Raw genomic sequence first — 23,953 nt, forward strand, 5'->3', positions numbered from 1 at the left:
ATAACAGCATTAAGGGGCAAGCAATGAAATTTCTAGTAATTTATAATTGTGCAGATACCAAGAATTGGCAATTTCTTTCTTCCTAAGGCTATTCACAAATCTTGCTTACACTGTTAGCTTTTTAAAAATATGTATGTATATACTAATTTCAGAAAGAAAGAGGGAGAGAGAGATATAAACATCAATGATGAAAGAGAATCATTGATCAGCTGCCTCCTGCATGACCCCACTGGGGGAATGAACTCATAACCCAGGCTTGTACCCTGACTGGGAATGGAACCATGACCTCCTGGTCAATGCTCAGCCACACAGGCCAGGCACACTACCTAGATTTTAAAATAAGTGTGCTCTGCTCGCCTACTCACACATGATCTCACTCATTCATGGATAATAGAGACCATTATAAACTTTTGAACAATAACAGATACAGAGGCAGAGCTGCCTCAAACAGATTGTCAAACTGCAGTGGGAAGGCCGGGGAGGGTTGGGGGGCAGGAGGGAGGGGGGGTAAGAGATCAACCAAAGGACTTGTATGCATGCATATAAGCATAACCAATGGACATAAGACACTGGGGGATAGGGGAGGCTAGGGGACTGTCAAGGGCGGGGGGGGAAAAAAAGGACACATATGTAATACCCTTTGTAATACTTTAAGCAATTAAAAAAAAAAAAAAGAAAGAAAAAAAAAATCCTTTAGGAAAAAATGCTGTTTTGATTTAAAAAAACAACAACAAACAAAAAAACACAAGTTGCCCTGCCGGAAGCCGGTCCATCCTTGCTGCCTGACACAGTCGCTGCAGGAAAGAAACATCTGCACAGCATATGTTTCAAGGGACCTGGCGTATATAGCATACTGTTCTTAATATGTTTGCTCCCCTTAGCGCTGTGTGTTTTAACCAAGGTCACCTCTCCGAGAAAGGTTGTTTCCCCAGGTAGGAATTTTTCCCTGAAGTCAGGGAGGGGATGCCTCTCCTAGAAAGGTTGTTTCCCCAGGTAGGAATTTTTCCCTGAAGTCAGGGAGGGGATGCCTCTCCTAGAAAGGTTGTTTCCCCAGGTAGGAATTTTTCCCTGAAGTCAGGGAGGGCATGAAACTCCTTAACTAAGTGCCAGGCGGGTAGTTAATCACTACAAACAATCATGCTTAAGCTACATAATCTTTACTCCCTGGAATGGAGATAAGAAACGCCCTAACCTTTGTAATAGAAATTGACAGGATTAAAATCAACTGGTATAAATACGGATGTAACAAGGCAATAAACAGCAGCAGAGCCTCTCTGGAGATCAAGACCAGAACTTGGCTGGAGATCCTGGCTAGGCTGCTGATCAACTGAACGCTGTCTCCGTGTCCTTCCTTCTTCGCCGACTCCGTCCACACCTTTGGGGACCCCTGGACCTGCTGGGGCTGGACCCCGGCATTGCCCTAAGCCGTTTGACTCAGTGGATAGAGCGTTGGCTTGCAGACTAAAGGGTCCCGGGTTCAATTCCAGTCAAGGGCATATGCCTGAGTTGGGGACTTAAACCACAGTAGGGGGCTTGCAGGAAGCAGCCAATCATAGATTCTCTATCATTGATGTTTCTCTTTCTCTCTGAAATCAATAAAATATATTTAAAAACACACACAAGTTCAACAATAAAGTTTTAAGAGTGAAGATGAGGGATGGGGGGTAGAGAAACAATAAATAGCTCTATACAAAAAGCATTTCCCCCTCATAGATTAATCCATTTTAACAGGGTTTTGCTGGTGAAGCTACAAATATTTCTATGTGACTTCATCAAATAGCAAATATTTATCATATGCCATGAGACACACTATGCTATTAATAGTCTCTACCTTTACCTATTTTGAAGAACATAAGGCAATATAAAAATGTCAAACAAATATACAGACGATAGGTAGCAAAGGAAGTTAAAGGAAACAGACTAATTTAGCGGAGCATGGTCAAAAAGCACACCTGCCCCTTTCCTCGGGAGATATGAAATTCTGAATTCTGCCCAATAAAGTCTATTTCATCTATGGTTTTTTAAAATATATTTTGATTGATTTCAGAGAGGAAGGGAGAGGGAGAGACAGAAACATCAATGATGAGAGAGAATCACTGATGGCTGCCTCCTCCATGCCCTCTACTGGGGAACAAGCCTGCAACCCAAGAATATGGCCCGACTAGGAATCAAACTGTGACCTCCTGGTTCATAGGTCAAGGCTCAACCACTGAGCCCTGTGGGCCGGGCTCATCTATGTTTTTACACTTATATTCTACCCACCAAAAATACTGGTATAGCTAGTGTTAAAAATAAATATGCAGAAGCCAAGCAATTTACAATTCCAACTTGAGCTAAACTCTCCGACTACTCCTTGCATTCTTCTCTGCAACATACATACTACTCATTTACTCCAGAAAAAGGAACCAATTACTAAAAATTATCCAGAGGCTTGAATATAAGAATTAAGATAGGAAAATTGACATGCCTCCTCCTACTTTTTACTGGTAAGGCTTTCCCCAAATTTTCTGCTCTACAACATACCAAGCTTGAGTAAAGACTAGTAAACGTTCATTTGGGGCTTACCTATGCATAAAGAGAAACTTCAGAGTTCAACTTAAAAGTTCATTTCATTACACAAAGTCCCAACAATACAGGACGTTACCTGTACTGCTAGTCTGAGGACCTCATTATCTGGACAGCCTACAAACACTAATTCAGCGGTTCTCAACCTGTGGGTCGCTACCCCTTTGGCGGTCGAACAACCCTTTCACAGGGGTCGCCTAAGACCATCCTGCATATCAGATATTTACATTACGATTCATAACAGTAGCAACATTAGTTATGAAGTAGCAACAAAATTAATTTTATGGTTGGGTCACAACATGAGGAACTGTATTTAAAGGGCCAGAAGGTTGAGAACCGCTGCACTAATTTAACAATGAGGTATTAATAAAGGTCTAACAATGAAGAAATGAGAAACTTTTTCTTTTACTTTCAGCTTTTAAAACAAAAGAAGTCTAAAATTGAAGGATTTGAAGTAAAAGGCTTTACTTTACTTGGTTCTACATAAAAAAAGTAAATTTGCCCTAACCGGTTTGGCTCAGTGGATACAGTGTCGGCCTGGGGACTGACGGGTCCCAGGTTCGATTCCGGTCAAGGGCATGTACTTTGGTTGTGGGCACATCCCCAGTAGGGGGTGTGCAGGAGGCAGCTGGTCGATGTTTCTCTCTCATCGATGTTTCTAGCTCTCTATCCCTCTCCTTTCCTCTCTGTAAATAATCAATAAGATATATTTTTTTTAAAAAAAGTAAATTTATGCTGCAGAGCATTACAATTCTAATTACCCCCATAAAACATTACAAGACACCTTAAGATTCACCCATTCCAAGCCAGGCCATTTCACACAAGTATCTCAATTTCCTCTCCTGTAAATGAATTGGATTGAATTGTAAGATGGCTTTAAGCTCTTTTTAAAAAAGTCTTAAATTCTGTAACAGAATGGTAATAAAATAATGGCCATATTGTTTTAGGTTAACCTTTCAAAAGTATTTACTAATTTTTTAAAAGATGAAACACTACTAATCTTTAATTCTAACTGTAATTTAAGAAATTACATAAAATTATGACAAAGTGTATGTCTAATCTAAGTCACACAAAATGTATTTTTATACCAGTATCTGCCACATAGGAATTATCTACCGTACAATAATGTGGCTAGGTTAAAACAACCCATTCTCCTTGTAATATTTAGGATTCTGCCTTGATCCCAGAAAAAGATACCCCTATTATCACATGAGGGAATTCACATCTTCTTTTCAAATTCAAATTTAAATACTTCCCTATGGCACACACACAGCACACACAGGCAAGCAGAGAAGAACAAATTAAGCATTATAAATGCCTGTTTTTTCTAAGACAAGGTAAATGCAAAACCAAGTAATCTTGTCCTCTGCATTGCAGAGGAATAGTTCATGCAATCAATGAAGAACACATCAGAGACTTTAACTGTCAAGAAAAACTTCAGATGTTAGCCCCCCAAAAAAGATTTTACCTACAAAATGGTTGTTTTTATTTCAAACACTTAAAAGAAACTCTGTACAACAGCTGCACTGAAAATTCTAAGTAGAGATACACTGCATGCTCTGGTAAGAAATGTTAGCCTAACAAAAGCATCCTTTTTCTGATTATTATTTAACTGCAAAGATATAAAGATCAAGGAGACTTTAGGGAGTGGCATGAAAATCAGCACACTTTAGCTAACACATCTGGTCACATATTGGTTACATAGATGTCAGGCTGTTTTGCAAGAGAACATTGGTTAATCTTTCATCTACCAAAGTCATTAATGTATATTAATCCCATTATATTTACAAAGTGTATAGCAATTGTAAATATTATCTATTAAAACACCCTTTATTCTGCATCATATCTGATTACATCTCACCATATAAATGAGTTCTCTCTTCAGTTAAAATTAAGACTTGATTTCAAAATATCATCTTGCAGCCTTAGCTGGTTTCACTCAGTGGATAGAGCCTCGGCCTTCGGACTGAAGAGTCCCAGGTTCGATTCCAGTCAAGGGTATATGCCCCAGTTGCGGGATCGATACCCAGTAGGTGGCGTGCGGGAGGCAGCCGCTCAATGATTCCCTCTCATCATCGATGTTTCTACTTCCCTCTCCCTTCCTCTCTGAAATCAATAAAAATATATTTTTTTAAAAATAATAATTAAAGTTACATAAAAAATCAACTTTCACAGCCTAGGGCCCAATTTTATACCAATAAACTGATGAAAACTAGGCAATCACTCAAAATTCATTATTATTTATACTTTAATCAGTTAAAAGATTTGTAAATGGAGTGTTACACTAGATTAATTTATAGCTGCATTTCTTCTCTCTGCTAAACATTCATGTAATTATTATAAGCCCAAATTTCAAAAACTACCAGGCCATTTAGTTGCATTACATAATAGGACGGTATTCCATCAATGTTAAGTTTGCGTTCTCACTGAACAGATGCTTGGGGTTTCCTCTAATGACTGGGCTTACTAGGAAATTAACAAATAACTTTCTTTTTTAAGTAAAGTGAAATAAAAATTGCAATTATGCCTTAATGTAAGTGATACTACATATCTGGTAGTCATTTTTGTCAGGATACTTGATTTTTAGAACCCATGGAAAAAGTCATTTTGTCCAGAAGACAAATACAGCTCAAATATCAGTTGCTAAGTAGACTGAAGTAAAAAGAAATCCAGTTATACACAGTATCTTACTTTATCCCCTAACAGTTTCTAAACGAAGTTCAAAACCAGTTTGTAAAGTAAATCCTATTTTAAGTGTATTAAGAATGCTCACTTCCTATTACAAAAATGAATCACTTCAGTCCTTTCATACACCAAATCATCTAGATATAAAAAAGTATTGAGTTTCTCAAAAGTAAAGCGTCAAGTTTTAATAGTAATTAAGTCACATCAATACTGACAATTTATTTCACAAATAGGTAGCTCCAAGTCTGTGAGTTATCAAAAAGCCTCACTTAACTGTAATTTGACCTTTCGATATCTAGCACCCAAAACACTTAAGACCAGAAAAGATATGAAATACATTTGTTACTTTGTATACTTTCTTAAATCCCCATCCAAGGGAATTTTTCAGTACTTACTAGCCGCGTCTATAACCGCTGTAATATTTACATTACTTTTTCCTTTGTAACTTGGGAGGAGGGGCAGAGAGGTGGGCAATGTACAGCATATAGTAATATCAGCCTATGCAGGAGTGACCTGTCATGGTTCAGGCACTCCTAAGGCTTATAAACTAGATTTCTATTTTTTTCCAATACACTTGAACACTAGTCTCTAAGTCACTTCACAACTAAGCTAGCTGTTTATCTGCACCTTTATATTAATACCTTTGAAGAATTATTTTTAGTCATTAAAATATAAATGTCTATACTTAAAATATTACATCATTAATATTTATCTTTTGATTCCTAAAAGGAATCAAGATTTCCTAGGAAATCTGAAAATGAAATCATTCAAGCATCAACCATATTAACAGATTTACTGCTTTAAGGGGTTTTTAAGAGATATCTAAGTCTCAATTTCAAATAGAATGCCAAAAACTAAATCAGATGGCCGACTCAGACCAATACTGGCCTTGGTCATGGTTATTCTATTACATATTTGAATGTAGCTACTTTACAATTAAAATACTTTTGTTGCCTTATTGCTATTCATAAATCTATTACTGCAATCATTTATAATAAACAACACTTGTTTGACAAAACAAAGGGTCAGAAAAAAAGATAGAAATCCATAATTAGAGAGCATCTCTCAACTGAAAATAATGTCCAAGAAATCCAAGTAAAATTCCCAATACTGATGAGACAAAGTATCAAATATAAAAATATTGTTTTAAAATTCAAAAAAGTAAAATGAATCATTAAATGAGCCATTAAAATAAGACCTATATATCATCAGCTTTCTTCAAGCCCAAATTTCCCACAGCCCAAATTTTAGCCTCATCATCTTAAGTGACACTATTAGATGGCTAGCAAAATAAACACTTTTAAATGACTTCCTCAAAATTCAAGGTCATAATCAGTTTTACTAGAGACAGAACAGCAGAAGTTATCAAATCAAAGTTATTTTTCTTTTTAAGGTAAAAGACAAAAAGTTTGCAAAACAGTCACTGATGTAATTACCCCATTTTCTGTACTGAATCTGTTTCTCCCTTTTCACCTCCAATCGTACGAGGGGTGAACTGCATTCCCGCCGCCTAAACCTTCCCGCTATAGACACATGCACACACGTGTGTCCCCCTCAAACAGTTGATACACTGTCCTGGGCTGAAAGCATAAAACAAAAGGCTGCCTTGAAGATGAAGCTCATGGTGTGATCTAGAATGACTAAATATTGAATCCAAAATACTGTCGGAGTGGCTCTGGGTTTTTTTTTCTTGTTTTTTTTGTTTTGTTTTCGGAAGGGGTCGAGGAGGCCAGCCGGGCGGCTGCCCGGTCTCTCCCTCCCCCTCTGCTTTCGCTTTGTGCTCACAATGCAGCTCCAGCAAAGCGCTTCCCTCTCCCCGCAGCCGCCGCCATGTTAGCCGCGTCTCCATGTGCCCAGAGACCTAACGATCCCCTGGACACCCAGGCCCACCCCCCAACGGATCCCAAGCGGTGCGGTCTCCCTCCCGCCCCTCCTCAGGGTCCCCAGGGGACAGAACGCCGCTCCAGGCCGCGTTCTCGGGACCCAGTTGAGCGGGAGGCTCAGGGGGCACCTAGACAATCGAAACAAAGAAGGAAGCGCAGGGGAGCCCATCCGATGGGGGCGGGGGAGCAGACGGGGACCCGCTCACCAGGGGCTGGACGAAAAGCTATTCTAGTTCACGATCCTAAGCACCCTCCCTCGGGGGGCGGGGGGCACTGAGCAGGCCTCGAGTGCACAGTAACGGAGTGGGCACCCCCGGCCGGAGGACGCAGGCCGCCCGACTCCACGAGGCAGGCCGTCTGCCGAGTCCGGAGCCCCCAGCCCGGGATCGCGCGCTCCCCGCTGGCCCTACTCCAAGAATTCGGGCCTCGGTGACCGGGAAAAGGGCCTCAGTTACATCTGGCGACAGGGCAGATCCCCACCCTAACACTGTCCACTCCCAAAGGCCCCGAGGCCTGGCCCACGGCAGGGGGGCAGGAGCCAGAGTCCACGGGTCAGGTGACAAGCACCTCCCCTGCCAGCCCGTTTTCTGGGCACGAAGCTCCCATTGACTGTGAACTGGAAGCGGGGGGGGGGGGGGGGTGGGGGGTGGGGGACAAGTGGAGGGGCAACGCCGGAGACCGAGACGGAAGGGTAGAGCAGTCAGGGTCGGAGCATCAAACCCTCCCTCCCCCGCCAACTCTCAGCACCTTTTTCTTCTCCAGGTTCCGAAGTTTCTTGTCAATCACCCCGAGAATCTGTTTCATGGCCTCGGTCTGGACGGCGCCGGTGCCGGTTGCGGGGTGCTGAGAAGCCGGTGCGGCGGCCCCAGCCCCCGCCGCAGCCTCGCTCCCGGAGGACCCCGACGGGGGCGGCGGTCCGGACGACTTGCTGCCGCTTCCGCTGTGGCTGGTGGCCGAGGGCATCTTGAGACCGTAAGGGGAGAGAAGAAAAAGCGGGAGGAAGGACAGGGCGGCGAGTCAGGCGGCGGACGGGGCGAGACGCGGGACAAAACGCGCAGCGGGCGGGAGCCTGCGCGCGCGGTGGGGGCGGGGCGGCGGCGCACGCCGCGAGGGCAGGAAGGGACGGCAGGCGCGCGCGCGCGACCCGCCAGCAGGGCGCCCGGCCCGGCCTCGCGCCGCCCCACCGCCCCGCCCCGCCCCGCCCCGCGCGGGCCGCCGGCTCGGCCTACCCGCCCCGGGCCACCCGGGCTCGCGCTGGGGGCGGGGCCAACGGCCGGTGCAACGGTCTCCCCGGGGCAGGGCGGCGGGCACCGTCGCCTTCCGAGGCAGGGAGGGGAGAGAGCGTGGGGCTAGGAGGCGGAGAAGGGTGGAGAAGGGCCCCGGCAATGACCGCGGGGCAGGGATGAGGAGGAGACTAGAGAACCAAGCTCCTGGCGAAGGTCTAGCGGGGCCGGAGGTACAGGGCACCCGGGGCAGCAGCCCTCTGCCCCTTCTGCGCCTCGGTCCGGGGTGGCGCTCACCGTGCGCGCGCGGAGGCCGCTGGAGATCCCGAGCGGGCAAGGGTTGCGGTGCGTTCCGGGCTGTGTCGTGCGCTCCGAGGGCGCAGGCCGCTTCGCCCCGTCCCCGCTCCACCGAGAGCCGCCGCTAGTGAGACGGAGAGCCGGGAGCGGGCGGGACTTAGCCAGCCAGCCCTCTGGGGCCGAGGGGGCGGGGGAGGCAGCGGGCGGGGTCCTTCGCGGCTGCCCCGGCTGCCCAGCGCAAACGCCTGTGGGGAAGCTCCCTCCCCTCCGCCCGTCCGGGCCGCCTACCAGCCCTGCCCAGGTGCCGGCTCAGGGAAGCGGCCGGTCTGGACGGCTCCGGGAGGGTACCGGAGCGGTGCCTTGAGTTTTGAACGAAATCGAAGCTGGGGTCCTTCAGGCGAAATCGCTTGACGTCCAAACAGGGACAATAGGTGTCAAGCAGCTGGATCTGAGGCCGCTACTGTCGAGTGTAAAGCCCTTATTTGGTGGGGGTGGGGTGGGGTGGCAGAGGTTTCTGCGACTAAGGGGTGCGTGGGGTGGGTGGTGCAATCCCAGCTCCTAGAATTCCTTGTGTGTGCAGACCAAGCCAACTCCCACACCCCAAAAGGTCTTGAGAAAACACAACTTTCCCTACAAAACAGTCACCCAGTAACCTAGGAATTCTCTAGAACACGTTGGAAATGAGCAACATGGGTGGCTTTTTAAAAGTCTTAAAACTCCAGGTTCATTAAAAATAATTGTCAGCTGCCTTAAGAAGACATTTATCCAGTCGGCCTGAGTATTGCGATGTAGACCTTTTCCCTTGTTTTAAATGCACCAGAAACTTTTAAGAGCATGTTTAATGAAATAAACAATTTTTTTTTTTCCTCCAAGAGAATTACTACAGTCTTGTAATTAACCCAGGAGCGGGGTGGGTGTGGTTGAGGACAGTGAACAGAAACTGAGCCTAGTGCTGGAAGGAAATGTATTAAAAGGAATATAAACAGTGGAAAATTAAGCAACATAATGTATGACAGCAGTAAATGAAAAATCCCATGGAAAACAAAGAATTTAAACAGGATTCTACCAAACTCGTTGTTTGGAGACTGAAATGAGTAATACCGGCTGGCAACAGTACATGCTGAGGGAGCCTGGAGAAACCACCGCAAGCCCGTGGCCTCAAGGTATTTCAGCTGCAAAGTCTGTCGTCCATTCATTCAAATCTGTGCTGTCACATGACTATGTGTTAAGAAGGCCTCACTGCTAGGGATTGGGAACAAAACAAAAATATCTTCACGGAGCTTACATTCCACGCGGGGAGAAGCTAAATAGATGCATGTGAGATAGTGAAGCGGCAGAAAAAATCAACAGGGCGGTTAGGAATAGCCTTGCAGTAGAGTGACACGCGAGCTAACACTGAAGGAAGTGAGGAAGGCCATGCAGTTATCTTGAAGGAAGCATTTTCCGGGCAAAGGGAGCACCAAGGGCCAGGTCTGACACCAGTGTGTGTGTGTGTGTGTGTGTGTGTGTGTGTGTGTGTGTGTGTGTGTGTGGTGGGTTGAACAGCCAGGAGGCAACAGCGGCTACAACAAAAGCAGGAGATGAGGTCAAAGACATAAAAGGAGGCCAGTCTTGAAAAGCCTGCTAGGCCATTGTAAGGGCTTCGGCTTTTGCCTAGTGAAATGGGGAGTCACTGCATGCATAGTTTTAAAATATATTGATTTTTTTACAGAGAGGAAGGGAGAGGGATAGAGAGTTAGAAACATCGATCAGCTGCCTCCTGCACACTTCCTACTGGGTGTGTGCCCGCAACCAAGGTACATGCCCTTGACCGGAATCGAACCTGGGACCCGTCAGTCCTCAGGCCGACGCTCTATCCACTGAGCCAAACCGGTTTCGGCCCAACCTGTGTTTTAAAGAAATCCTCTTGCTGCAATATAAAGAATTTAGAGTGTGCATTAGAGAGGCAGGGTAGAGCAAGAGCAGACCCTGGGAGCCCAATTTGGAGGCTGTTGAAACAATATAGCCCGGAGATAGTGGTGGTCAGTGTCATTATGTTACAGAAAAGGTGCTGACAGGTCGTTGGATGCTTTATACATTGTGACTCTAGGACAGATAGGGTTTGCTAACAAGTGGTATGTTAAGTGTGCGAGAAGCCAAAGTTGATCTAAGATTATTCAAGATTTAAGCACCTGAACTGTCTGCAAGCCTAGAGGCTAGAAAAGACCAGAATTGTTTAGCTCCTTGCAGCTTTTAGTGTACTCATACTGACCACTATCACTATCAAAATCTCAGACCCCACCCCAGACTTACAGAATCTGCATTTTAACAAGATCCCCAGCTGATTTATAGGCACACTAAAGTTTGGTGTGTGGTGGGGTTTTTTTGTTTTATTTTGTTTTGTTTTTTGGAGGGGAAGGGGAGAACCACTTCTTTATTCCTTAGAACTTGACCAGTATCTTTCAGATCAGACATGAAATACTCTAGCAGGCAGATTCTCCCCAGACCTACGACCTACAGAATTAAACTCTTGGGGGTGGAACCCAGCAATCTTGGTTAACAAGCCCTCCAGGTGCCTCCGATGCATGCTAATATCTGAGAATCATGGACTTGGAGACCTCTATTAATCCAGGGTAAGAAAGACCTGCCTTTACTTGGCACATTACGATGCAGTAGCAGTTATAAAGCATAAAGTCTCAGGGTCAGCTAGATTGGGCTTTTCAAGAAAAAGGAAAGATTGTTGAGAGGGAGCAGGATAGCTAACACACACAACCAAGAATCTCATTTGGGGGGTCCATCTCACAGCCCAGTATATCAACATAGGTTAAGTTGTACTGCAGTAACAATCTTGAAAACTCTGTGACTTAAAACAGGGATTTGAAAACTATAGTCCTTGGGCCAAGTAACCATCAGTTTGTGTAAATAATGTTTTTTGGGGACACAGCCTTATGAATTTATGTGCATGCTAGAGGTCTGTTGCATGAATTCATGCACCAGTGGGGTCCCTTGGCCTGGCCTGCAGGATCAGACCAAAACCTGCTCTCCGACATCCCCCAAGGGGTCCCGGATTGCGAGAAGGCGCAGACCAGGCCGAGGGACCCCACTGGTGCTCGATCGGGGCCATGGAGGGATACGGGAGGTTGGCCAACCAGGGAGGGAGTAACCGCGGGAGGGCTCCAGGTTGTGTCCAGCCCATCTTGCTCAGTCTCAATCAGCCAGACCTCAGCAGCAAGCTAACCTACCAGACAGAGCATCTACCCCCTGGCGGTCAGTGCACGTCATAGTGATGGTCGACCTGTCGACTGTCTGCCCCCTGGTGGTCAGTGCACATCATAGTGAGCGGTTGAGCGGCCTCAGCATATCATTAGCATATTACGCTTTGTTTGGTTTAACAGACGACCAGACACTTAGCATATTAGGCTTTTATTATATAGTATTACCATGGTTTCTGTGCCACAGGAGAGCAGAGTTGAGTAGTTGTGACAGACACACTATGATGTGCAATACCTAAAACACTGTTTATATATATTATATTTTTTAATTGATTTTAGAGAGGAAGGGAGAGGGAGAGAGAGACAGAAACATCAATGATGAGAGAGAGTCATTGATCAGCTGGAATCTAGCCCACAACCTAGGCATGTGCCCTTGACCAGGAATCGAACTGGTAACCTCCTGGTTCCTGGGTCAGTGCTCAACCACTGAGCCACACCAGACTGGACTACTGTCTCATTCTTTCCAGATGTTTACCAATGGCTTAAAACAAGTGCTACATACCCATCCTGGTTCAGCAGAGGATTCTGCTCATAGTGGCCACTTAGTACATTCAGAATGATGGAGATACCATATCTCGAGTGTTGCTGATTACTATGTCATAAGGAAAAAGGACTCAGGAATATCTGGAATGTCATATACTACTCCAGACAGACAGACTTGCCTCCTGTGTGCCCACACCTCAATGGCCAGGAAGACTCACACGACCCCGTCAAACTGAGAGATGCTATTCTAATCAGATACCCAGTAGGAAGTCAACTGAACCAGAAATATTTGATGAATGTGCATATCTGTCCTGCTCTCACTTCCTACAATATGGCATCCTGATCCTGTTTCTTTGGTTTTTCTGACATTCTTGTAGTTGTTTGTCCAGATCAGCAAGTCCCCGGAGACCAATAAACTTAAGGCAAACAGTGTCCTGCCCGGCCCAATGCCATGGTCCCAGCAAACCAAATTTGTCTATATCCTACAGGACAAAAATAGGACGAAAGCTATGTTTGTGTAAATTGCTAGTACTTACTTTTTTGTGTTTAACCTTTATTGTTGTTAATCCTCACCGGAGGATATTTTCCATTGATTTTTTTTTTTTTTTTTAGAGAGAGAGGGGAAGGGGTCTAGGGGGTAGAGAGAGAGAAACATGGATGTAAGAGAGGCACATCAGTTGGTTGCCTCCTGCACTCGCCCCTGACCAGGCCATGGATGGAAGATGCCCTTGATCTGAAACCAGACCCAAGAGTCTTTGGTGCATGGGCCAATGCTCTAACCAATAAACCACATCAGTCAGGGTGGTTTTTTTGTTTTGTTTTGTTTTTTTACCTTTTTCCTAATCTAAAGCCATGTAGTTCTTAGGGTCATTATATCACTGAAGAAATAGAAAAATTAGTTTTCCCAGAAACCCAGTGGGAGCACAGAATATGTCTATAAACAGAAAACACTTCTCCAAAACCCTTGGTATTAAAGTTCTATCCATTATTAATATATTTAATACCATAAATCTCTCAAGCTGACATTCACTTGTTTAATTCATTAGACAACAGCAATCTGAAGTCTCCACAGTCAAGCGAAGTGAGTAACTGAACAACTTATCCTGATCATTTTGGCAAAATAGTTGAGCTGCTTCAACTTGAGTCACTCAATAAACCAATATTGAGTTTATTGAAGCAAAAGAAGGGAACTTTTCTCTGAATTATAGTAACTGCCTTAGTGCGTCAGATTGACAGAAACCTAGCCTCGGTGTGAACTATGCTGTTCAAACAGCTAAGGCTCCTGTTTTTCAGTCATTTTACAACTCAGCAGTAGACATTTCTATCCTAATTTTTCCAGTACTTCCTTTTTTTAATGATAAATGTCATAATTATTTATGTGTTCATAAGCCACCATTAGACTCTGATATTTTCAGGGGAAGAAAGCAATTGTTTTCACCTCTGTATCATCAGAAGCAATAATATGCCTGGCACAAATGTCTTGTCAATAAATATTGCCTATAAAAAATAATAGATATTGCCTATATTAACATATTGGTGTTATATTATTACTATTGGTCCATACTGCCTCTTTCCCCCGTTACATTGTGCTTATCAGCTGAGGTAGCATTCTTTTCCACTTGCATTTTCTTTTTAAACATTTTTTTATTGATTGATTTGAGAGAGCGAGAGGAGACATCAATTTGTTGTTCCACTTATTTATGCATTCATTGCTTCATCCTTGTATGTTCCCTGACTGGGTATCAAACCCACAACCTTGGTATATCAAGACGATGCTCTAACCAATTGAGCAATCTGGCCAGGGCTCCGTTTGCATTTTTTATGTCTAACTTTTTTGAATTTTAATATTATGCTTAGAAATACTTTTTGTATTTTATAGAGGTACAATATGTCCAGAACAGTTTTTTCAGATTTCACAAAATACTGTTGTTTCTTTTCTTTTTTTAATATTTTTATTGATTTCAGAGAGAGAGAAACATCAATGATGAGAGAATCATCGATCAGCTGCCTCCTGAATGCCCCCTACTGGGGATCAAGCCCGCATCCTGGGCATGTACCCCTGACTGGAATCGAACCCGGGACCCTTCAGTCCACAGGCCGACGCTCCATCCACTGAGCCAAACCAGCCAGGGCAATACTGTTGTTTCTTATTGAACACTCTTAGAAGTTATGCACTATTTTCAACATAAAAGCAAAAATAGTTTGACCAGAGGCATTAAAATGTTCCATATACTTATGTGAATTGTACATTCTCTTGATGCTTCTATTTCAGTGGTTCTCAGCCTGTGGATATTTTGCTCCCCCCCCCCCCACCTCCCCACCTCCTCACCCCCGCTGCCCAAGACATTTGGCAATGTCTGCAGGTATTTTTAAGTTGTCACATCTTGGGGAGGGGGAGTTGCTATGGGTAGAGGTGAAGGATGCTTCTAAATATCTTGCAATGCACAGGGAAACACAGAATAGTCCAAATAATAATGCCAATAATGCTGAGGTTAGGCAACTCTATTTTATGAGACCAAAAATGTAGTCAATTGTTTCAGCACTTTACAAGTAAAATTACTGATATGACACTAGTAAAAAAAAGTTTTGAGAAAGAAAGTTTTTAAGAAGAAAGGACTCAACACAACTATAAACAGAAAAGCATCTTGGCAACTGATGCATAATCATGGTCTTTTCCAGGCAATATGTAGTATAAACATTTATTTCTCCCAATAATACATACAACCCACTGTGAACAATAATCTTCTGAGAAAAAGAATTTCTTTCCTTCCAAGTGACAACTGCTCCACAAATTTTAGAAGAAATAAAACTTTCTGTATCTCAAAGTTACATACTAGGAGAACATGTAAGTATAAAGGCAATTAGCTTATCCAGGATTGTTTCTACAACTAGTCGAGATGTTTCTTATTTCAAGACTAACCTGCACACCTACCAGCAACTCCGCCTACATGAATGATTTATCCTTCAGGTGTTAACATCTTTTTTTAACCTTAAGACTCAAGACCTTGATTTAAAGGTCTCCTAAGCACTAAACCGCCATGTTAAAGACACGAAAAAGGTTACAGAAAGACGCAGGTCCTGTGCTATTGATTTCCTCCTGTGGGATAGATTTCAGGCGCAAGGCTCACCACCTTCAAAATCACTTGGGGCACTTGGGAGGGTGCAGATTCCTGGATTCCACCCCACACGTTTTAAAAATCAAACTCCCCTTCGCACGTTCCAGTCTGTGATTCTCTGAGGCTCCATAGAAGTAGTGCACTTATTTTCACCAAAATAAGTCCCATAAGTGTTCAAACAAAAATCCCTCTTTTCGTGGTACCCTCTTTCAGCCTGGGACATGCTGCAGGGATCTCTGAAGCAGAACATGGTAGGTGGGAAAGGACAGCCAACTGGAGCTGCCGGTTCAGGAAAGAGCTATCGGATTCCAAACTTTTGAGAGAAATGTGCTGAGGGAAGAAGCCAAGCGGAGTGGTGAATGGAAGGTTAGGGGAAGGGAAAGTGACTCAGCAACTCCGTGGCTCCTACTAATGTACATTATACTTGAAGAGCTGATGGCTAAGAGAACGGAGCAGGAACCAGAGCCCGGGGGCTGAAACTTGAGTGCGCTTCAGAATGACCTGGAAGGCCTCTTAAGGCACCGCTGCCTGGACCTTAACCCCTGCGTGTAGGATTGTATGGATCTAGGCAGGCAAATAATTTACATTCCTTACAAGTCCTCTAGTAACAATGATGCTGCTAATCTGGGAACCACGTTCTCAGAAGCCCAGGATAAAAGGAGTTTTATATATACAATTTTTTTTTTTTGGAAACTATTGAAGCAAGAAAAGAGAAAAACAGGTAGAAAAACTTTTTAAGTAATCAAAGGTGACAGTAGTATAGTAATCGTGTTTTATGCTGCTACTTTTTATTTTGTATTTTCCTCTTCAGGAGGCCAGAAGAGAGAAAAGAGAGGAGGCCATTGGACAGGCTGGTCATCCAGCCTCCAGGAAGACCATGGCTTCCAGAGGACAGTGAGGGAAGGAACGAGCAACCTTTTCTCCAGACGCTGCTTGCCTAAACCAAATGCCCTGGCAGCCCTGTCACCCTCAAGGTCATGTTCCTGGGCATTCTTTGGAGTTCGACCGGGTAACACACGCTTCTGTCGTGAACGCCATGCTAACATCCACTGAAAGTACGTGGAGGCCAGTTCCTTAGGACAGTGCAGGCAGAGACCAAGAAGAGGTGATAATGTAGCAAGAAATACATTTGTGCCATTTTTTCCACAGGAAAAAAATTACAAATCCTAAGGATATTTTTAACACCTTGGTTTTTTTTAAATTGCAAGCATGATATAAGTTTATTGCCAAACTAGAGGCCCGGTGCATGAATTCATGCATGGGTGGGGTCCCTCAGCCAGGCTGACAATTAGGGTTAATTGGGGTGGGGGGTGGGCAGCTGGCCAGGGGGAGGGACCACGGGAGGCTGGCCAGCTGTGGGAAGTTGGCTGTGGGAGTGCATTGACCACCAGAGGACAGCTCCTGCATTGAGCATCTGCCCCATGGTGGTCAGTGCACATAACAGTGACTGGTCAACCGGTCGTTCAATATATACTGGTCCTAATGGTCACTTAGGCTTTTATATATATAGATAATTCAATAAAAAGTAAATTATTTTAAAAAGTAAAATTTAACAGTTCAATTTGTTGTATATTAGCTTTATCGAGATATAATTTACATACCATAAAATTCACCCTTTTAAAGTGGACAATTCAGTGGTTTTTAGTATAGTCACAAAATAATGCAATTGTCCATTACTATTATCTAATTTTAGTGCATTTTTATCACCCCCAAAATTAATATGTACCCATTAATAGCCACTCGCCATTTAACCCTTTTCTCAACCCCTGGCTACCACTAATCTAATTTCTGTCTCTGTAGGCTTGCCTATACTTTATATAGATGGGAACATATAATATGTGGCCTTCAGCCCGGCTGGTGTGGCTCAGTGGTTGAGCATCAACCTATGAACCAGGAGGTCACAGTTCAATTCCCTGTCAGGGCAGACGCCTGGGTTCTGGGCTTGATTCTCAGTGTGGGGCGTGCAGGAAGCAGCCAATCAATGATTCTCATCATTGATATTTCTATCTCTCTCTCCCTCTTCCTTCTTCTCTGAAATCAATAAAAAAAATATATTTTTAAAAAATATGTGGCCCTAGCCGGCTTGGCTCAGTGGATAGAGCGTCAGTCTGTGGACTGAAGGGTCCTAGGTTCGATTCCGGCCAAGGGCACATGCCTGGGTTGCGGGCTCGATCCCCAGTAGGAGGCGTGCAGGAGGCAGCCCATCAATGATTCCCTTTCATCATTGATGTTTCTCTCTCTCCCCTCTCCCTTCCTCTCTGAAATCAATAAAGAAATATATTTTTAAAAAAATATGTGGCCTTTGTATCTGGTATCTCATTGTGGGTTTGATTTGCACCTCTGAGTATCTTTAAACAAGGGTCAGCTTCTTACCTGCTTTGGGTGGCTTAGATGTGATTTTACCAGAAAGTAGAGGAAACATAATTATATTTCAAGGTCTCAATTTTAAGTTTACAGTGAGAATTATCACAGCTCTGTCCTACCTGGTTTGGCTCAGTGGATAGAGCGTGGGCCTGTGGACTGAAGGGTCCCGGGTTCGATTCCAGTCAAGGGCACATGCCTGGGTTGCAAGCTCGGTCCGCAGTAGGGGATGTGCAGGAGGCAGCCAATCAATGATTCTCTTCATTGATGTTTTTATCTCTCTCTCCCTTCCTCTCTGAAATCAATAAAAATATATTTAAAAAAAAATAAAAGGTAAGGACTACTCAAAAACAGAGGACCAGTGGAGTCTGGTGTTCTACTGACAGTCACAGGAGTCAAAACCAGTATGAGGAGAGTTTCCAGTTTCATTTATTAAGACAATCTGAACCTTTGGAATCTGAAGTTATCACACGAGGGAGACAAGTAGAAGGCTCCAAGTCATCTGATTTGAACATTAAGAGGAATGTGACCTCATTTTGAACCCCACGGGAGTGAAACAGGATATGTCGGTTTAATCAGATTTGCATTTTTAAAAGATCATTTTGGCTGCTTTATAGAAAATAGATTGGAAGGAGGCAAATATGGGTGCAGGAATACAAGAGGCCACTGTTACCAGTGATGGTGGCTTGAACCAGAGACTTGCAAAGATATGGAGGGAATTGAATGGATTTAATACATATTCCATACATGTTAGAGGGACAATAAATAGAATGTGGTAATTGATAGAAGAGGAGGGGGTAGTGGGGGAGGAGGAGGAGTCACTGGGACTCCTAGGTTTCTGATTTGTACATCTCAGCAGATGGTAGAACTGTCTCTATGGGGAGCTAGCAGATGGAAAGTTCAATTTTATACATGTTACATTTGTAGACTTTATGAAACTTCCCAGTGGTGTACTAAGGAGGTATCTGAGTTAGGTCTGGAGTTCAGAGGAGAGATCTTGGTTAAACATTTAATGTGGGATTCGTTCCCCTCTACATAGCCATTGAAGTCATGAGGTGAGAATACGTGAGATTTACTGAGATATGAAAGTAAAGAGAAGATGACCCAGGACAACACCAACATTTAAAGGTTATGTCAATGGGGAAAGGCAGTATAGGAAACTGAGACGTGCAGGAAGACAACCAGGAAAGCGTGTCATCACAAAAACCAAAAGAGGAGATGGTTTCAAATAGTTGACGATGTTCAATGATTCTGAACAGTCAAGATGGAGACTGGGAAATCGGTTGATTTTACTTGAGATGGGTTATGCTAAAAATATTTAACAACTAGTATGGGTTGGCCACAAACCCATCAGAATGGATGTGAGCCTGATATGGGAGTTGGGTGAGAGAGAGTCGATGTAGACAGCTCTTCCAAGATGTTTGCCTTTGGGACAGAGTGATGGCTGGAGGAAGAGGCGGGGAAGCTGCTCGTTTTTGAACATGCTGGCAGAGACTTGAGCATGCATGAATGGCAAGCGCAGATAGAGGGAGAGGCCACAGTTAGCATCAGTAGACTGGAAGGAAAGACTTTTATAGATATGGCAGCCAGAAAGTGAAGGAATTCTTGCATGACAGTTTTTTTTTTTTTCCTGTGAAGTAGGAGGTGAGAGTTATTTCTGAGAATGAAGGGAGATATAAGAAGTCAGAAGTTTAATAAATGCAGGTAGATGAGTGGAGTGGGGCCTGGAGATTTGCATTAAAAATTTCCAGGTAATGTGGATGGTGCCAGTTCAGGGACCATGCTTTCAGAGAAAAGTACAGAGAAAGTGTATGGTTACTCCCTAGAGCAGCGGTTCTCCACCTGTGGGTCATGACCCCTTTGGGGGTCAAACGACCCTTTCACAGGAGTCGCCTAAGACCATCGGAAAACACATATATAATTACATATTGTTTTTGTGATTAATCACTATGCTTTAATTATCTTCAATTTGTAACAATGAAAATACATCCTGCCTATCAGATATTTACATTACGATTCATAACAGTAGCAAAATTACAGTTATGAAGTAGCAACGAAAATACTTTTATGGTTGGGGGTCACCACAACATGAGGAACTGTGTTAAAGGGTCGCGGCATCAGGAAGGCTGAGAACCGCTGCTCTAGCGGAACACCTTCATCTCCCAGTTGCATCACAGCAGAATTCTCCTCACGGTGTCCCAGCTCCATCTATGCATTCCCCACAGTTTAACTTCTATGCAGTACCCAGTGAGGGTTTTTTTTATTTCTTTTAAAGAAAACCAGACCATTTCAATCAGGTGCTTAAAATTCTTCAGTGGCTTCTTTGGCATAAACAAAATCCCAAGTTCTCATTTGGGTCTATCAGACCTTCATGACGTGGCCTCTGGAAATCTTCCCAACCTCCTCTTCTACCTGTGCATTCTAGTCATACTGTTACCGTGCTCTTCCTTTAGTCATACTGTCATCTTAACACCCACCCCAGGATCTTTGCACCTACTGTTCTCTGGAGTGTCCTCTCGGGCCTTGGTTCTCAGCTTACCTGGGCCTCTGCTCAAAAGTCAGTGAGGCCTTCTTAGGTTGTTACATCTAAAATAGCACCACCGCCCCCCGCCCTGCCCTCTTATCACCATTATGTTCTGTCCCCTTTCCTGGCACGTATGACCTGACATGTATTAAATAACCATGTGCCTATTTTCTGTCAACCCCACCAATCCCCCAGCAGGATATAAACTCCACAAAGCCGTGGCCATGATCTGACTTGTCCATTTTGCATCCTCAGTGCCTATAAAATCACCTGTCACAAAGTTGATGCTTATGCAATACCTGATTTATTGAAGGTTGATGTCAACCATGATTGGGTTTTGCCAGAGTAGTAGCCAAAGGTCAGAAGAACAAAGTAAATGAAGATATTTGCAAGACTAAATAAAATGCTAGGCCATCCAATCAAAGCTGGTAAGGAACCAAGGAGAAGATTACAGGAAGAGAATTAAAGGGTACATTTTGGAACTAGATATCTCAAAAGAGGTTGGAGAAGGATCATAATGGGAACAGCTAGTCAAGGAAATTCTAATGCAAGAATCTGTAGTCGGGAATGGGATGCTTGTATTTATGATTTTGGAGGTAAAGCAGTTTCAAGGTGCACAGGTTCTGTATGTAACGGGGGAGTCAATGGTAGAGGACAAAGGAGGTCATTGGATATAAGTTGGTCAAGAAATTGAGAGGCTCAGGTGCTAGCCATCACTGGACTTTGAAGTGACTCTGGATGAGCCTGGTACAAAGGATCTGAATAATGAGAAGGGGGGAGGGTGGTATAACCACAAGGCATTGAGCCTCAAAGGAGTAGGAGTTTTTACAAGATGGTGGGAAAGAAATAAAGGTCAAAAAATACTGATGGGGAGAAGTTGCTGGGGTCCAACCCCAGCAGGTCCAGGTGTCCCCAAAGGTGTGGACGGAGTCGGCGAAGAAGGAATGACACAGAGACAGCGTTCAGTTGATCAGCAGCCTAGCCAGGATCTCTAGCCAAGTTCTGGTCAGGATCTCCAGCGAAGTTCTGGTTAGGATCTCCAGCCAGGTTCTGTGTCCATGTTCTCTTGCTAGGTTCTCCAGCCAGGTTCTCCAGGTTCTCCAGCCAGATTCAGTCACCAGGTTCTAGTCAGGTTCTCTTGCCATGTTCTATCCAGGTTCTGTAGCCAGGTTCTGTCTCTAGGTTCTTCAGCCAGGTTCTGTCTCTAGGTTCTGTGGCCAGTTTCTGTCCAGGATCTTTTGCCATGTTCTCTCCAGCGAAGTTCTTCTGTCTCTAGGTTCTGTGTAGGTTCTGTGTCTAGGTTCTGTGTCCTGTTGTCTTATTACATCTGTATTTATACCAGTTGATTCCAATCCTATCAATCTCTATTCCAAAGGTTAGGATGTTTCTTATCTCCATTCCAGGGAGTAAAGATTATGTAGCTTAAGCATGATTGTTCGTAGTTAAAGTGATTAATTACCCGCCTAGCACTTAGTTAAGGGGTTTTATTCCCTCCCTAACTTCAGGGGAAAATCCCTACCTGGGGAAACAACCTTTCTCAGAGAGGTGACCTTGGTTAAAACACAAAGTGCCAAGAAGGTGAGCAAACATATTAAGAACAGTATGCCATATATGCCAGGTCCCTTGAAACAGCAAGGATGGACCGGCTCCCGGCAAGAAGTGAGAACAAGGAGTAAATAGTAAATAGCCCTAGATGGTTTGGCTCAGTGATAGAGTGTTGGCCCAGGGACCAAAGGGTCCTGGGTTCAATTCCGGTCAAGGGCACATACCTTGGTTGCAGGCTCCTCCCCAGCCCGGGCCCTGGTCGGGGCACGTGCAGGAGGCAAACAACTGATACGTTTCTCTCACATCAATGTTTCTCTGTCTTTCCCTCTCTCTTCTACTCTCTCTAAAAGATCAATGGAAAAATATCCTCGGATGAGATAAGTAAACAGAAAAAGAGAAACATAAACAGAGGTGAATACAGATCTGCCACCACAGAAGGCTGCTTTAGAAGAGGTTTCAATTAATGCATGAGGTACAGAGAACATTCCCGGAAGATGTGGAGGATAAAGAGAAATACTTGCTTACCACCAAGCCGCTGTTCCATAGGGTGCATTGGAGAGCGGGGGGTACGTCTGGGGATGGTGCCTTAGAACAGTGGGGAAGTGATGCAGGAACAAGGAGGATGGAGTACTGTGGAGATGATGCTCTAGCACCGTCATTCTCAAGCTTTAATGTGCATCAGAGTCCTGGGGCGAGCTTGTTAAAACACAGATTGCTAGGCGCTGCTCCCAGAGTTTTTGATTGAGTAGATCTGGAGTGGGGCCTGAGAATTTCCACAGCAAGTTCCCAAGTGATGCGGATGCTCTGATCCAAAGACCACACTTGGAGACCATGGATGTAATGGAAGACCTGTGACTGGTGTGGCAATGACGACAGGGATGAGCGTGCAGAGTGAATCCATCCCAACCATCTCCCAGAACCCAGGACGCCGAGTTCTGGGCTAATGGACAGAGGGCTTGGCTCCATTCACTCTAAGAGCTATCAGCTCGACACCTGTGGAACTTGGTACATTCAGCCCAGGGGCAGTGTAAGGATCTGGTCTTAAATGGTGTCCGCTTAATCCCAGAGTATATACCATAGAGTCCAGAAACCTTTATTATGGGTCCTAGCACAGAGCAGCGCTACCTCGTGAGTGGAAGGATATTTATGTGAAGTCCAGTGGAATTAGAGGCTGGTCTAAAACTGCATCCCAGGGAATGGTTGGGGGTTGGATTGTGAAATCTCAGCAGTGATATAATCAGGCGTCTGGCTCCACTAGAAAGTACTGATGGTGCCTGAAACAACCCAGGACTGCCAGGCATGGACAACTTGATCAGAACAAGGTGACGTGGAGCTGCCAATAAATCTCAGGTCTCAGATTTCACCGGCTGGATGATGTAAACGAAGCCACAATACCCCAGTGTGAATACGCCTCATAGACCCAGACCCCCAATCTTGCTTCTCCAAGGCCTTACCTAGTTGACTAGCAGGAATTCAAATAGTTTCCAGCACTTTCCCTGAAAATATTTGGGAAGGGCTGGGGAGCTGAAATTTAGGATACTCATTAAGAGTTGGCTTAAATTCCAGGAAGGTTTTTGAACCTTAACTCCACAATATCAAAGCTCCCAGCCCTAACTTAGTTGATTTGAAGATGATCCAGTGTCTCTCAGGTTTCTCCCTCTCCTAGCATTGGTGAAGTTCCCAGGGAAAAATCCACATGTCCATGAATCACCGCTGGCCACCGTTTGCTGCAAGCCTGCTAATCCAGGGAGAAGTCACGTGTACCCTTTCAGGCAGAAATTCTAGCTTGTGAGTCAGAATAAAGCTGGAAGTTCAGTGTGAAAAGAATGCAGAAATGCACAGAAAGGAAGTGGCATTTTCAGTTTGGAGTCTAGCCAATTCTCTGGAGATTGTAGGTGGGAACCTGCCCCCCCCCCCCCATGATAAAGGGGTACGAAGATCTCTATAGGGTCTTCAGAGGAGGCTAATGACTCACAGTTATGCTAACTTTGCCAATGAGTCTCCATGAATAAAGCAAAAA

At 44.3% G+C, this 23,953-nt stretch overlaps 1 protein-coding gene across 5 annotated transcripts in view; it reads right to left on the reverse strand.

Annotated features, from left to right (window-relative positions):
* Positions 1–8,812, reverse strand: part of CAPRIN1 (cell cycle associated protein 1) — a 39,702-nt gene extending 30,890 nt beyond the window's left edge. For all 5 annotated transcript variants that reach the window (XM_059709726.1, XM_059709728.1, XM_059709730.1 and 2 more), the window contains exons 1-2: positions 8,654–8,812; positions 7,881–8,096 (exon numbers count right to left, since the gene is read on the reverse strand). In XM_059709726.1, coding sequence (XP_059565709.1) covers positions 7,881–8,096 — 216 coding nt within the window. In that variant the 5' untranslated portion in view covers positions 8,654–8,812. The remainder of the gene's footprint in view (positions 1–7,880; positions 8,097–8,653) is intronic.
* Positions 8,813–23,953: the final 15,141 nt, after the last annotated feature.

The sequence above is a fragment of the Myotis daubentonii genome, chromosome 9 (assembly GCF_963259705.1).
Source record: "Myotis daubentonii chromosome 9, mMyoDau2.1, whole genome shotgun sequence".
Classification (NCBI taxonomy): Eukaryota; Metazoa; Chordata; class Mammalia; order Chiroptera; family Vespertilionidae; genus Myotis; species Myotis daubentonii.